The sequence below is a fragment of the Anomaloglossus baeobatrachus genome, chromosome 2, assembly GCF_048569485.1.
Source record: "Anomaloglossus baeobatrachus isolate aAnoBae1 chromosome 2, aAnoBae1.hap1, whole genome shotgun sequence".
NCBI lineage: Eukaryota > Metazoa > Chordata > Amphibia > Anura > Aromobatidae > Anomaloglossus > Anomaloglossus baeobatrachus.
Window position 1 is genome coordinate 768,901,723 of NC_134354.1, and position 14,621 is coordinate 768,916,343.

The 14,621-nt window shown below is 45.1% G+C and overlaps 1 protein-coding gene across 1 annotated transcript in view; it reads right to left on the minus strand.

Annotated features, from left to right (window-relative positions):
* Positions 1–8,602: 8,602 nt before the first annotated feature.
* PRCP (prolylcarboxypeptidase) overlaps positions 8,603–14,621 on the minus strand; it is a 43,024-nt gene continuing 37,005 nt past the window's right edge. The window contains exons 8-9 of the mRNA XM_075334698.1: positions 11,235–11,422; positions 8,603–10,162 (exon numbers count right to left, since the gene is read on the minus strand). Of these exons, the coding sequence (XP_075190813.1) occupies positions 9,949–10,162; positions 11,235–11,422 (402 nt within the window). The 3' untranslated portion in view covers positions 8,603–9,948. The remainder of the gene's footprint in view (positions 10,163–11,234; positions 11,423–14,621) is intronic.

The window sequence follows — 14,621 nt, forward strand, 5'->3', positions numbered from 1 at the left end:
GGGGCCCGGTGAGGTAGGTGGATGGGTAGCAGGCGGGTTACGGGGCCTGGTGAGGTACAGGGTCGCAGGGGCAGCGCTGTGCCTCACGGCACGGGGTACTCACTCAGCCAGTAATCACGACACAGTCCTTGGTAAAACACTCGACTGGATGGACGGGTGCCCACAGACGGCTGCGGTTGTTGTTTCTCCCCTGACCCAGTTTGGTGGTGTAAGTCCTTTCTTCCACCTCCGTGCACGCTCCTCCTGCGCTCCGATTTCCCATAGACTTTGCTTGGAAATCAAAACGCATGCATCTTTGTGTGACGCCCTGGACCCCAGGGGTCACAGGTAATTATATCAGCCACATACACACACACCCCCACCCCCTGTGAGGTCACACACATCACCCGAGAGGGAGACCTGATGCCTCCCCCAGGGCTAGTAGAGCACACAGGTGGGCGGAGTCAGGCGGAAAGGCACGCCCACCGAGGAGACTACTGTCCTGGGGCAGGAAGTTCAAACAGATAAGTTTTGAGTTTGTACAGTGACAGTGAGTGGTAGTGGAGCAGCTGTCAGGGACCCGGGTAGGAGCCTGGGCCCCTTAGAGAACGTCAGGCAGGCAGACGGTGGTGGCCGTCTCCAGGAGTACCGGTACAGCAACCGGCGGAACCGTACGGACTGGGCCTGGGTTGGAGCCCGCCGGTCCCGAACCGGGGAGTCAAACGTGTACAGGAGCACCAACAGAAGGGTACTCAGACCCCGTCCTAGCTTAGAAGCCACTGAGTATAGGCAAATTGACTGATTGCTGGCCGGACCTCACGGGTTCATCCACAACCAAAGTCCCGAAAGAAGGCAAAAGCCCACCGAGACCGGGTGAGAGCCACCGCCAAGAGCCAAACACCCGACGGGCCAGCGCCTGCGGGCAACCGAGGGCTCCTCCGGCAGCTCAACGCCAGGGTGCGGGCTACCACTGCTCAGGCAGGGGGAAGCCGAAACACAACATCTAGAGGTGCACGGGAAAAGGGGCCACCATCAACCTCACAGGGGACAACAGCAGCTGGCCGCGGGAACCGATCACACCCGAACTTTGGTTTACCAGTGACTCCGTGTGAATTGTAAGTACACCAGTGCCATCCGGGCATGACACACTACACCACGGCACGGCACCCTGCACCCCAACAACAGCATCAGCCCAAGCAGTCCCCCACCGGGCCCCAAGACACACCGCCCCTACCCACGGAGGGGCTAACATGTCGGATGCGGCTGCAACACCGATCCCGGACGAGCCCGCCATCACTAGAGCCGCAGCGGTGGTGCATTCCCCCATCACCACGACCCGTGGGTGGCGTCACGACCCGTTACACAACCACCAACAACCCCTCCCAACCGCCTTCCCTTAACAAGAGCGACGTGGCCCCCGGTCCGGAGGTGCTCGTGCCACTGACCACCCGAGCCCGGACCTCGAGCGGCTTGACCCGAGCAAGCGGCCGGGCCCCTCTCAGGGCGGTACATTTGCATTAAAACGCTGTGGAAACGCATGAAAAAACGCAACATGCGCATACAGCCTAATACATGAATGCCGGCATTTAAGAACACCTGTTGATTGGGGGAAGGGGGGCATTCAGACTTTTGCTATGGGACCCAATGATTTCTATGTACGCCTCTGTATCTATGGTTTATACAGGTTTTCCAGTGAAATAAATCATTATAGGAGACAAAAAAAGTTCTCTCTCCAGCTCCCATATAAAGTGTGTGGGCAGAAATGGTGGAATAATTACTAGTCGGGCTTTTTAATGTTTTTTTTTCTTTTTTTCAGTATTTTCTCCCCCTTTCATCTTCATAGCAACGCCCCGCGGTTTGCTGATGGAATTAATAACATAATCAGCAGGACGCCGGGCTCCACGGAGGGAGGTCGCGCTAAATAATGATTAAACGGCGCTGGGCCCGCGCTATAAATTACCGTGTGACCCGGCGGCTCATGGGACCCGGCCGCTGCGCTTTATTGCTGTTGCCCCCTCCCGCTGTTAGGGGTTTATTAAGGCAGAAAAGTATCCAGAGCACAACAAGGCCATGGACCCAAACAGGGACATTCTTGTCCTCACATCTCCCCCAACAGGTCGTGTTCTCAGGAGGGGTTTGTTGTTTTTTTTTTTTAGGTGGTAAAAGTAGTTTGTTTACAGTTTTCTGTGCCCTGGACTACATTTCCCATGAGGCATTGCACTGGCTTTTCAGCCCGCACTGGCTCTGCCATTCAGTGTGCACAATGGAAAGGTAGAAAATTCACTCGAGGCCAGCACTAAATGAAGAGGTCCATATCTCTGGCACCATATGGCGGATTTATAAAAAAAAAACCATAATCCTTATCAAAGAGGAAAAACTGAAAATATTTGACCCAGTTAAGTTTTGTGGGGTTTTTTTGAGCCTTGCTTAAAAAGGAGTAGTTTTTATTGATGCCCTGCACACTCTCGCAGCTCCTGACGTTCATGTTGGATACAGTTGGAGCCGGTAGATGATAGTTCTGTCGGGCGCTGGGTGTTTTTGGGGTCCATCTCTTCTGACCTCTGCAGGAAATCAGTATTTCACAAAGTAAAGCTAGGAAGACACCTGGTGGCAGAACTGGGGTACTGCTGCCTGTCAAGATTGCCATTGACTACACCAATGGCTGTAGTGCGGCACACCTCTGCCTGCACCCTGGCCATCACTCCCTCCTTGCAAGCAATTGTACTCACTTCTAGATTTATATTTTTATATTTTTTTTTTAAACTTTCTTATATTATTTTGCCCCTGAATGCCACCTATCTTAAGAGGGGCTGTGGGGTGGCATTATACCATGTGGGGGCCATCCTAGTGTATAGGGAGGGGGCTTTAGAAACCTTCTACTGTTAAGGGGACTGTTGACCAACTGTATAGGGGGCTTTAGGGGACATACTGAGGTTTCTGGTGACTATACTGTATTAGGGGTTATTTCATAATGTGTAGGGTGCTGTGGGAGACATTGTATAGGGTGGGGATGTAGTGGAGATGTGACACCCTGGACTAGCCAGGTAGTCACAAACATCACACACACCCCCTCCCCTGGATAGTCAACAACAAAATCCTTGTTGCCTCCTCCAGGGTCTGATGTCCACACCTGGTGGGGCGCAGCCAGGCAGTTGGCCCCACCCACCGAGGAGTTCACAGGCCTGGAGGCGGGAAAAAGCAGTTAAGTGGAGGAGTTGAAGAGGAGCAGTGAAGTTCAGTTTGGAGTTGAAAGTGACAGGAGAAAAACTGTTAGTGTCTGGGTCGGAGCCCAGGCACTGTCAGCAAGGTCGGCAGACGGTGGTGGCCGTCTGCAGGAGTTGGCGCAGTTCAGCGGACCCGTAGGAATGGGGACGGGCGGTGGCCCGCCGGTACCGAGCCGGGGAGCAGATCTGAACCAAGCACAAAAGGCAGGGCCATCAGACCCCGGCCAGGCTAGGAGCCGCCGACAACGGTCAAATCAGATAGTGACCGGGACCTCAGGGGTTCCCTCACACCCAAGACCCGATACAAGACAACCGTCCACACAGTGAGGATAAAAAGCCACCGCCATAGGCTAGAGATCCAAGGGCCAGCGCCTGCGGGCAAAACTGGCTCCTTCGGTACATACACGCCGGGGAGCGGACTACCGGTGGGAAACCATCGGAGTTAACACATTCACAGCTGTGCAGGGAAAGACAGCCACCATCAACCTGTCCGGGGAGAGCAAAGACACTGCAGCCGGCTGCGGGACCCGTCCATCCTGCCGTTTGGTTTACCAGAGACTCTGAATCTGTGCGTGAGTGAGTACAACAGTGCCATCCGGCACCACACCGCACTGCCCCTGCAACCCGGCCTTCCTGCCTCCCCGTACCGCCACCAGGCCCCGAGATCACCAACCCCTACCCACGGAGGGGACAACATCCTAGCTGCTCCCTGCCATCGCTCCCGGGATCCCCGTCACTCACCAGCAGCGGTGGTGCCCATTATCACCACGACCCGTGGGTGGTGTCACGAACTATCTCCCCAAACAAACCACCCCTTTTCACTCGTGGGTGAGGAGCGCTGCTCGAGTCCCTGGGTCCGGCCCACCGCTCGAGCCACCAAGCAGCAGCCCCGGACCCGAGCATAGCGAGCGCAGCCCCTCCGCCCGCGACAGAGATCATACTATATAATTCAGGGCTGTGATAGATATAATTATACAGTGTGTCCACCCATGTCCTGTCCGCCACAATTAACTTGAGAACGGCGGCAGCTATAGGCATAGAAGTGATGTCTAGGTATAGTAAAGTAGCCATGTGCTACGCAATGAAACCACCTATAGCGCTACCTGGTGGAAAACAACGGAGTTACCATTTTTATTTCGAAAATGGAACATGAGAGAAGAAAAAGTGAGTTACAAAGTTGTATGGCTTCATCAATTCAATACGAGTCCACACCTTGCATGCAGAAATGCTATGATTAGAACGTGTAAAACTCACAAGGCTGCGGATGTGAAGCGATACTTCATGGAGACCTTCCTACAAGTCATTGGGTATGGTGGTTGCGTGGAGTGGCCTCCGCTCACCTGACCTGACCCCATTGGACTTCTGTGAGGTCACATCAAACAGCAGGTGTATGCGACCCCTCCACCAACATTGCAGGACCTACGACGACGTATCACAGATGCTTGTGCAAACGTGTCACCTACCATATTGCACAATGTGCAGCCAGATACAGTATGCTGTGCAGAGTCCAGATGTGCATTGCAGCTGACGGGGGACACTTTGAGCATCAAAGTTACATGAGCGCCATATACGTGTTCAGCATTCAATGTTTTGGGGAGGAGGAGGGGGGGGGGGTCATGGGTTTCATATAATAGCATTTCTGTATGCAAGGTGACGATTCGTATTGAATTGATGATGCCCTGCAACTTTGTAATTCACTATCTCGTTCCGTTTTCGAGATGGAAAACAACGGAGTTAGCATTTTTCTACCAGGTGGCGCTATAGGTGGTTTCATTGCGTAGCACAAAGCATGGCTACTTTACTATACCTAGACACCACTTCTATGCCTCTGGCTGCCGCCGTTCTCAAGTTAATGGCGGTGGAAAGGATATCGGTGGACACACTATATTGGGGGCTCTGGTAACCATCGTACCATATAGGGGGGACAGTGTGAGGCAGAGGTATAGTTTGGAGAGGTCAGTCTGGTGAGCAGTATGAGGGGATAGTGTGAAAAGGGGGTACAGAATGGACATGGACAGAGGCAGTGTGAATTGGAGGCAAAGTATGGAATGCGGTTAGATTGGTGGGGGAGAGAGCGGAAGGAAAATGTGTACAGCCATGGTAAAAGCTGTGATTCATAAGGTCAGATTGTGTGCCAGTTGTAGCAGATATGGAGCTATATTCACCATACTGTGCCACTGAGGAAGACAGAGTGGAGGTTATATGATAGGAGGCTTATTTAGGTCCTAGTATGCACAATATTTTTAAATAGAGGTCATAATACTCTATTTTTAAAGGGCACCATGTGAAAAGTGCTACAGAAGATGGAAGTCTGCAGAGAAGAGCTGTGGATGTGAGCAGTTTTGGAGACGAAGAGAAAGCCTTCTCCAATCTGAAAAGATGAGACACATACACACACACACACACACACATACACACACACACACACACATACACATAAAAATTAGCTGTACTACCCGGCTTCGCCCGGGTTAATAACTGCTGTTAAAATAGAATGTATTAACAATAATGTATTCTGCACACAAAAACCACAAAACAAATAGATAGAAATGTGATTATTATTATCAGAGCTCAGATTAACTGTAGCAAAATAGAAGCCAAGCTGTGATTGGTTGCTATTGGCGGCCTGATAAATCTCCAGGCAACAGAAAGCCCTCCCCCTGACAGTATATATTAGCTCACACATACACATATAGACAGGTCATGTGACTGACAGCTGCCGTATTTCCTATGTGGTACATTTGTTGTGCTTGTAGTTTGGCTGCTTATTAATCACATTTTTATTTGTGAAGGATAATCCCAGACTTGTGTGTGTTTAGGGCGATTATGTGGTGAGGTTGGTGTATGTGTGGTGAGATGTGCGCTGAGGGTGGTATATATGTGTTCAAGCACGTGGTAGTGTGTGGCGCATTTTGTGTGTGTGTGTTCATATCCCCGAGTGTGGTGAGTATCCCATGTCGGGGCCCCACCTTAGCAACTGTACGGTATATACTCTTTGGTGCCATCGCCTCATTTTTTAAGTCCCCCTTGTTCACATCTGGCAGCTGTCAATTTGCCCCCAACACTTTTCGTTTCACTTTTTCCCCATTATGTAGATAGGGGCAAAATTTATTGGTAAATTGGAACGCGCGGGGTTAAAATTCCGCCTCACAACATAGCACCGGCGCTGCCTGGGATAGTAACTGTCTGCCCTTTACCCTGTGTCTGCCCCTTACCCTGTGTCTGCCCCTTACCCTGTGTGCATTGTGACACCAACATTCCATATAAGGGCGTGGCTGCGCATTCTTCTGAAGTTCTGGCTGCACTGTGGCTCCCAGCTCCATTTGCTTTAATGAAGGCAGGTTTTTGGCAAATAACTGTAAAGCGCGGGGTTAATATTTCCCCTCGAAACATAGCCTATGACGCTCTCGGGGTCCAGACGTGTGTGTGCAAAATTTTGTGGCTGTAGCTGCGACGGTGCAGATGCCAATCCCAGACATACACACATTCAGCTTTATAGATTAGAAATTATATGTGTGTGTACATACATACATACATACATACATACATACATACATATACACATATCTATCTACACACATATCTACAGTCATGGCCAAAGGTTTTGAGAATGTCACCAAAATGATATTTTCACATGATCTGTTGCCCTCTGGTTTTTATTTGTGTTTGTCTGATGTTTACATCACATACAGAAATATAATTGCAATCATATTAGGAGACCAAAAGGTTCTATTGACAGTTAGAATGAGTTAATGCAGCAAGTCAATATTTGCAGTGCTGACCCTTCTTCAGGACCTCTGCAATTCTCCCCGGCATGCTCTCAATCAACTTCTGGACCAAATCCTGACTGATCGCTGTCCATTCTTGCATAAGCAATGCTTGCATTTTGCCAGAATTTGTAGGTTTTTGTTTGTCCACCCGTCTCTTGATTATTGCCCACAAGTTCTCAATGGGATTAAGATCTGGGGAGTTTCCAGGCCATGGACCCAAAATCTCTATGTTTTGTTCCATGAGCCATTTAGTGATCACCTTTGCTTTATGGCAAGGTGCTCCATCATGCTGGAAAAGGCATTGTTGGGCACCAAACTGCTCTTGGACAGTTGGGAGAAGTTGCTCTTGGAGGACATTCTGGTACCATTCTTTATTCATGGCTGTGTTTTTAGGCAAGACTGAGTGGTGCGATTCCCTTGGCTGAGAAGCAACCCCACACATGAATGGTTTCAGGTTGCTTAACAGTTGGCATGAGACAAGACTGGTGCTAGCGCTCACCTCTTCTTCTAATAAGCTGTTTTCCAGATGTCCCAAACAATCGAAAAGAGGATTCATCTGAGAAAATGACTTTACCCCAGTACTCAGCAGTCCACTCCCTGCACCTTTTGCAGAATATCAGTCGGTCCCTGATGGTTTTTCTGGAGAGAAGTGAGTCTTTGCTGCCCTCCTTGAAACCAGGCCTTGCTCAAGCAGTCTCTGCCTCACAGTGCGTGCAGAAGCACTCACACCAGCCTGCTGCCATTGCTGAGCTAGCTCGCCACTGCTGGTAGTCCCATCCCGCAGCTGACACAGTTTTAAGATACGGTCCTGGCGTTTGCTGGTCCTTCTTGGGCACCCGGGAGCCTTTTTGGCAACAATGGAAGCTCTCTCCTTGAAGTTCTTGATGATGTGATAGATTGTTGACTGAGGTGCAATCTTTGTAGCTGCGATACTCTTCCCTGTTAGGCCATTTTTGTGCAGAGCAATGATGGCTGCACGTGTTTCTTTAGAGATAACCATGGTTAACTGAAGAGAAACAATGATACCAAGCACCAGCCTCCTTTTAAAGTGTCCAGTGGTGTCATTCTTACCTAATCATGACTGATTGATCGCCAGCCCTGTCCTCATCAACACCCACACCTGTGTTAATGGAACAATCACTAAAACAATGTTAGCTGCTCCTTTTAAGGCAGGAATGCAATGATGTTGAAATGTGTTTAGGGGTTAAAGTTCATTTTCTTAGCCAATATTGACTTTGCAAGTAATTGCTGTTAAGCTGATCACTCTTTATGACATTCTGGAGTATATGCAAATTGCCATTAGAAAAACTGAAGCAGTAGACTTAGTAAAAATTAATATTTGTAGCATTCTCAAAACTTTTGGCCATGACTATATCTATATACACACACACACACATATATATGTATATATATCTATATCTATGTATGTATATGTAAGTACATACACATACATATACATGAGTTTCTTATATTTTATCATATATATTAATACATTAAACAAGTAATTATGTCTGGAGAGAAATGTTTACTTGTTGCTACTGATCATGTCTTATCAGTACTGTGGTTCCTGTATGGTCCACAGTCTGGTGCTAACTAAACAAAATTAAAAAAAATAAAAAATATAAATAATTCATTTACAAAGTCAGATTTATTTCTTTTCAGTATCAAACACAAATCATGTAAACCTCAAATTCAAAATAATTAGAAAAAAAAAAACTGCAATAAGGATCCAGTCCCCAATCAAAGATATAATAATATTACAGGAGAGAATTCAGACATCGCACGCACCTGTCATTCTGGGTGATCTCACACACAAAAAGCTAGCAAGAAAAAAAAAAATACATTGTCACTTTACAGAAATGGCACCATCTGATTGACCCGGTGGGTGGAGGCTGCACCAACAAATGCCTAGTGGGTATAAATTTAGTACACTAGGGAAGATTAAAGCTCAACCCAAAGTGAGATCCATTACGTTAATATTTTGGGGGCAATTTTTTTTTTTTTAAACTGGAGTAAAAAAAATTGCTAAATTTTCATAAACTTGCAACAGTGCATTTACAATCTTTTGTTTTCCCAATTTTCCGCAGTCATGGAGTGTATGGCACACTGGGTAAATATCCACATTAAGGCCGGTATGATGCAGCAGACATCTAGTTTTTCTTAGTTTTTCTCCACCTTTATGAATTTTACAAAAATCTGATTACTAAGGCAATAAAACAGAAAGTTTGATACCGCCAAGCCTTATTCCCATGTTAGATCAGACCAATCTAGCTTTATTCTGCAACTAAAGGAGTTAGACTAGATTTTATGATGTTCTGCTTGACCTTCTTGTGTTCTTGTATGTAATGCATCCATGAGTTTAGCCTGCACTAGTAATCAGATTTTTCAGATTCAGGTAAAACACCTCTTTAAAAAGAAGTACAAATATACTAATTGTAATCAGTGATGGAAAAAAAAAAAAAAAAAAAAAAAAATATTGGAAGGTGGTGTTTTGTACGTGATCAAAGGGTGGTACATGTACGGAGTTGGCACCCTTCATGATCTGCAAGCAAGGTATCGCCAAGAAGCAGTAGAGGCTCTGGTGACTGCAGTGCGCATGGTGATCAAGTTACATTGGACATAGTGGGGGGTTGTGAATGGTGGTGGTGGGGTTCTGAAGTTGGAGTGTTCTACTAGGAGTCAAGGATACCAAAAGATGGCACCGAGGCGGAGTCACCAAATGCCAAAATGGCCCCATATTAGAGCAATGTTCTGTTCAGACCATGGAATGTATACATTTTCAGGAAAGGATAAAAGTGCCAAAATTCTCTTCAGGTTCAATGTTATTGCTTTTTGGAAATACGCTGTACATATATATATTATCTCCCGCCACAGGCAACAGATGGAAGCTTTCGAAACAAGAGGTTGTCAAGGATAGTTCTACCATCCAAGGTCCTGAGAAGTTTCAGACATGGTCCGCAGGAGGATCAGACCTATTAGATTCCATTTACTTGCTGGCTGTGCTCTTTAATCCACTTTTTCATGTAGGACACCTCCAACGCCCGAGCCTCAATCACAGACCTAGGGTCGTAAGCGTTATTGGAGCGCAGGTCCAGGTGATGGGCCCCGTCTGTGATGAGGATGGCGACTAGGGAGTCACTGAGGCTCTGCTTCACGCCTCCTGCTGACCACGGGTCCAGATCTCCATTACTGTATTTAAGGAGAACAATTAGAACTTTTTAGTTTGAGGAAACTTCTGAAAATCACACACAGTAATTAGAACTTAGAAATCGTACCTACAGGTCATCTAGGAACCACAGGCAATGGTCAACCTGCATCCCTAGTGATGAAGGGGGTTAACAAGAATATCCCTGGTGGTCAAGGGTAGTGTAGGGTTTAACGTGGACCATCTCTGATGGTTAATGGTTTATTGGGAACATCCCTGGTGGTAAACCGTAGTGAATAATTTAACGATGAGTTAGTAATTACAGGGTCAGAGCAAGTGCAGATCGCTAGAGAATTCTTACCAAAGACAGCTACAAGCCACCAGGGATCTGCCAATTATTATGCTATTCTTGGTCATTAAGAATCCTCTCACTAGCCCAAGCCACCAATGGGATTCCCATTACCACCAAGGAAACACTTATGCTCCATACATATCCTGTCGCATACAACAGATGAAGAATTCAATGCAGGAACCAATGATTGCCAATACCGCCTTCATTACCCTAGACCACCAGTTAACTTCCCATTATATGATTTATTAGTCTTAACTATTGAAATAATCTCACTGGCCCCTATGCTACCACAGGCCACCAGGGAAGTTTAGAAGTATGGTCTCCCACCTATGGGGTCTATAGCCCTGAACACAGCAACACAAGTCGACCCACCATTACATGTTTTGTTATGAACACTGGATCAGTATAGGGATACTAATCAATAGTTTATGGATTGTCGTCTTCTGGTGTCCTAAAACCCAATGTAAGGAGATGGATATATGTGGTCAAGTGATCTCTTCAGCGAGGACTCAACCAAAAGAAAGAGTCTATATCCACCATGTCCTTCGTGCCCTTTTGGGAGCAGATCTGGACAAGCTAAAGGCATAGAAAGCAACAATCATGGTGCGCTATGGAGAATAAAGGTCTAGGCCATGGTGAACCCCTTCTCCAAAAGGTAGGGGGTAGTAGTAACAGATCTTTCCCTACAGAAAATGGTCTACCTGACCCTCTAATTCCACACTCTTCCCATTCCAGTAATTGACATGAAGGACATCACAACACACCTGAAGATGATGTTGCTGGCGGCACTGATGTTCTTCCCTCCATACACGGATGTGATCCATTCAGGACGAGGCCTGATGCCCCACTGTTTATAACACTCATCCGAAAAAGTGTCGAAATTCCACGTTTGAGGCTCAAACATGTCCGTCACCCCATCAGAGCAGAAAGGCATCACCATCTCTGTGCAAGCCTGAGGAACAAGACACCAAGACGAGCAAGTCAAGTACATGGATGACCAGTAAGCGAACAATTCACAGCAAAAGTCCCCATCCAGTGATGCATGAGGCCAAACCAAGTAATTTTATAGATCCTAGGTGCCTTGGCTTCGCATGTCACATCACTGGGACAGGTACACACTGATTTTACATAAGTGTGCATCAAGTTGATTTTTCCTCACCAGTTCTACATTATCTATCCCTAGGATCATTTATGATCCACAATGCCATTGTTGTGATAAATGCTAATCTATATAGTGTCTGGGGGGGTTGGAGTGTAAAAATCCTGTTCTAGATGATCAGTAAAATGGAAATTAAGATGGTTTGGAGAAAGTAGAAGGGACACTGAACAGGTAGGACATTACCATCATGGCCGCCAATGATACTTCCACCAATGTCAATACTGCCACCATCACCCCCAACGAAGATTGTAGAAGATTGTAGTCTTACCACTGCAGATACTGAACCAAGGATAATATTACTAAACACCATAAAGAATTCTACTACTAGGACAGCCAATACCATGTCTTTCATCAACAATGATACCCCCATTACTAATACAGTTGTGTTTTTTTTAATATCATAGTATCATAGTTTTTAAGGTTGAAGGGAGACTCTAAGTCCATCTAGTTCAACCCGTAGCCTAACATGTTGATCCAGAGGAAGGCAAAAAAAACCCCAATGTGGCAAACAAGTTCCAATTGGGAAAAAATGTCCTTCCCGACTCCACATCCGGCAATCAGACTAGTTCCCTGGATCAATACCGTGTCATAAAATCTAATATACATAACTGGTAATATTACATTTTTCAAGAAAGGCGTCCAGGCTCTGCTTAAATGTTAGTAGTGAATCACTCATTACAACATCATGCGGCAGAGAGTTCCATAGTCTCACTGCTCGTACAGTAAAGAATCCTCGTCTGTGATTATGATTAAACCTTCTTTCCTCAAGACGTAGCGGATGCCCCCGTGTTCCAGTCGCAGGCCTAGGTGTAAAAAGATCTTTGGAAAGGTCTCTGTACTGTCCCCTCATATATTTATACATTGTGATTAGATCCCCCCTAAGCCTTAGTTTTTCCAAACTAAATAACCCCAAGTTTAATAACCTGTCTTGGTATTGCAGCCCCCCCATTCCTCTAATAATCTTGGTGGCTCTTCTCTGCACCCTCTCCAGTTCAGCTATGTCCTTCTTATATATCGGTGACCAGAATTGTACACAGTATATAAGTGCGGTCGCACTAGTGACTTGTACAGAGGTAGAACTATATTTTTTTCATGAACACTTCTACCTCTTTTAATACATCCCATTATTTTATTAGCCCTGGCAGCAGCTGCCTGACACTGGCCACTAAAGTGAAGTTTACCATCCACCCATACACCCAAGTCTTTTTCTGTGTCTGTTTTACCCAGTGTTCTACAATTCAGTACATAATCATAAATGTTATTTCCTCTACCCAGTCCGAGTACGTACCATTAATAACCACCCTTTGTTTCCTATCACTGAGCCAGTTTTTAACCCAGTTACACATATTTTCCCCTATCCCCATTATTCTCATTTTATGTACCAACCTTTTGTGTGGCACCGTATCAAAAGCTTTTGAAAAGTCCATATACACAACATCCACTGCATTTCCCTGGTCCAGGCTTGAACTTACCTCTTCATAGAAGCTGATCAAATTAGTTTGACAGGATCGATCCCTCAAACCCATGTTGATGCTCTGTCATAAGGTTATTTTTCTTGAGATACTCCAGTATGGCATCTCTCAAGAAACCCTCAAGGATTTTACCAACCGTAGAGGTTAAACTTACCGGCCTATAATTTCCCGGCTCAGTTTTTGTCCCCTTTTTGAATATTGGCACCACATTTGCTATGCGCCAGTCCTGCGGTACCGACCCTGTTATTAAGGAATCTGAGAAGATTAAAAATAATGGTCTATCTATCACAGAACTCAATTCCTGTAGTACTCTGGGGTGTAGCCATCCGGGCCCGGAGATTTGTCAACCTTAGTGATTTCGAGGCGGCGGCGTACTTCCTGCTGGGTTAAGCAGGTAATATTCAAGGGTGAATTTATGGCATCACTGGTCATGTCATCTGCCATGGCATTTTCTTGTATAAAAACCGTAGAAAAAAAAAGTCATTCAGCAGGTTGGCTTTACCCTCATCCCCTTCCACCATTTCACCAAGACTATTTTTAAGGGGGCCAACACTATCGCTTTTCAGTTTTTTTGCTGTTTATGTAGTTAAAGAATATTTTAGGATTATTTTTACTTTCTCTCGCAATGAGTCTCTGTCTCAAACTTAGCTAACTTAATTTGCTTTTTACATATTTTATTTAATTTTCTTTAATTATATAATGCCTCATCACTACCTACCCTCTTTAATTCTTTTAAGGCTTTCTGTTTTTCTTTTATTGCTTCCCTTACAGCTCTATTTAGCCATAGGGGTTTCCTCCTATTTCTAGCATGTTTGTTCCCATAGGGTATATTTTCTGCACAAACCCTATTCATAAATATGTTTTTTCAAAATTTATATAATCGATATATTCAATGGGAGCTGTATAAATATTGATGCAGGGAGCTCCCCTAGTGGTGGCTAAAAGGCAGAAGTAATATATATTTTAATTAAAAACATTGAATGTATATTTCATAAAATATTTTTATTTGTGTATTTAATACAATATTTTTTTAGAAATATATATTTTTAAAAAAAATTAAATATATATTTTTAAATAAAAATATATTTTATGAAATATATTTAAAGGTTTTTAATTAAAATATATATTTTGAAAATATAAAAAAAAAAGTAAAAAAAAAATATATTCCTATCACTCAGCCATGGAGAGAAATACATACATACATACGTACATCTTCTGCCTTTAGTCACCACCAGGGGGAGCTCCCTGCATCAATATTTATACAGATCACATTGAGAACTCATACATATCTATTACACACACACTAATTTTTATTCTTTTTTAAATACAGTTATATAAAATTACCAGTAACATACTCCATGTTTTAAACAAATCATTAGATCAGCTTTGGAATTTGACCGTCCAGAAAAGCCTATATTTTAGCGACATCCTAATGCTCTGGATGGGGGCAATAAGGATTCTTAATATAAAGTTAACTGTTCTAAATTTTTATATTAAGATTGATATATTATACTGTATAT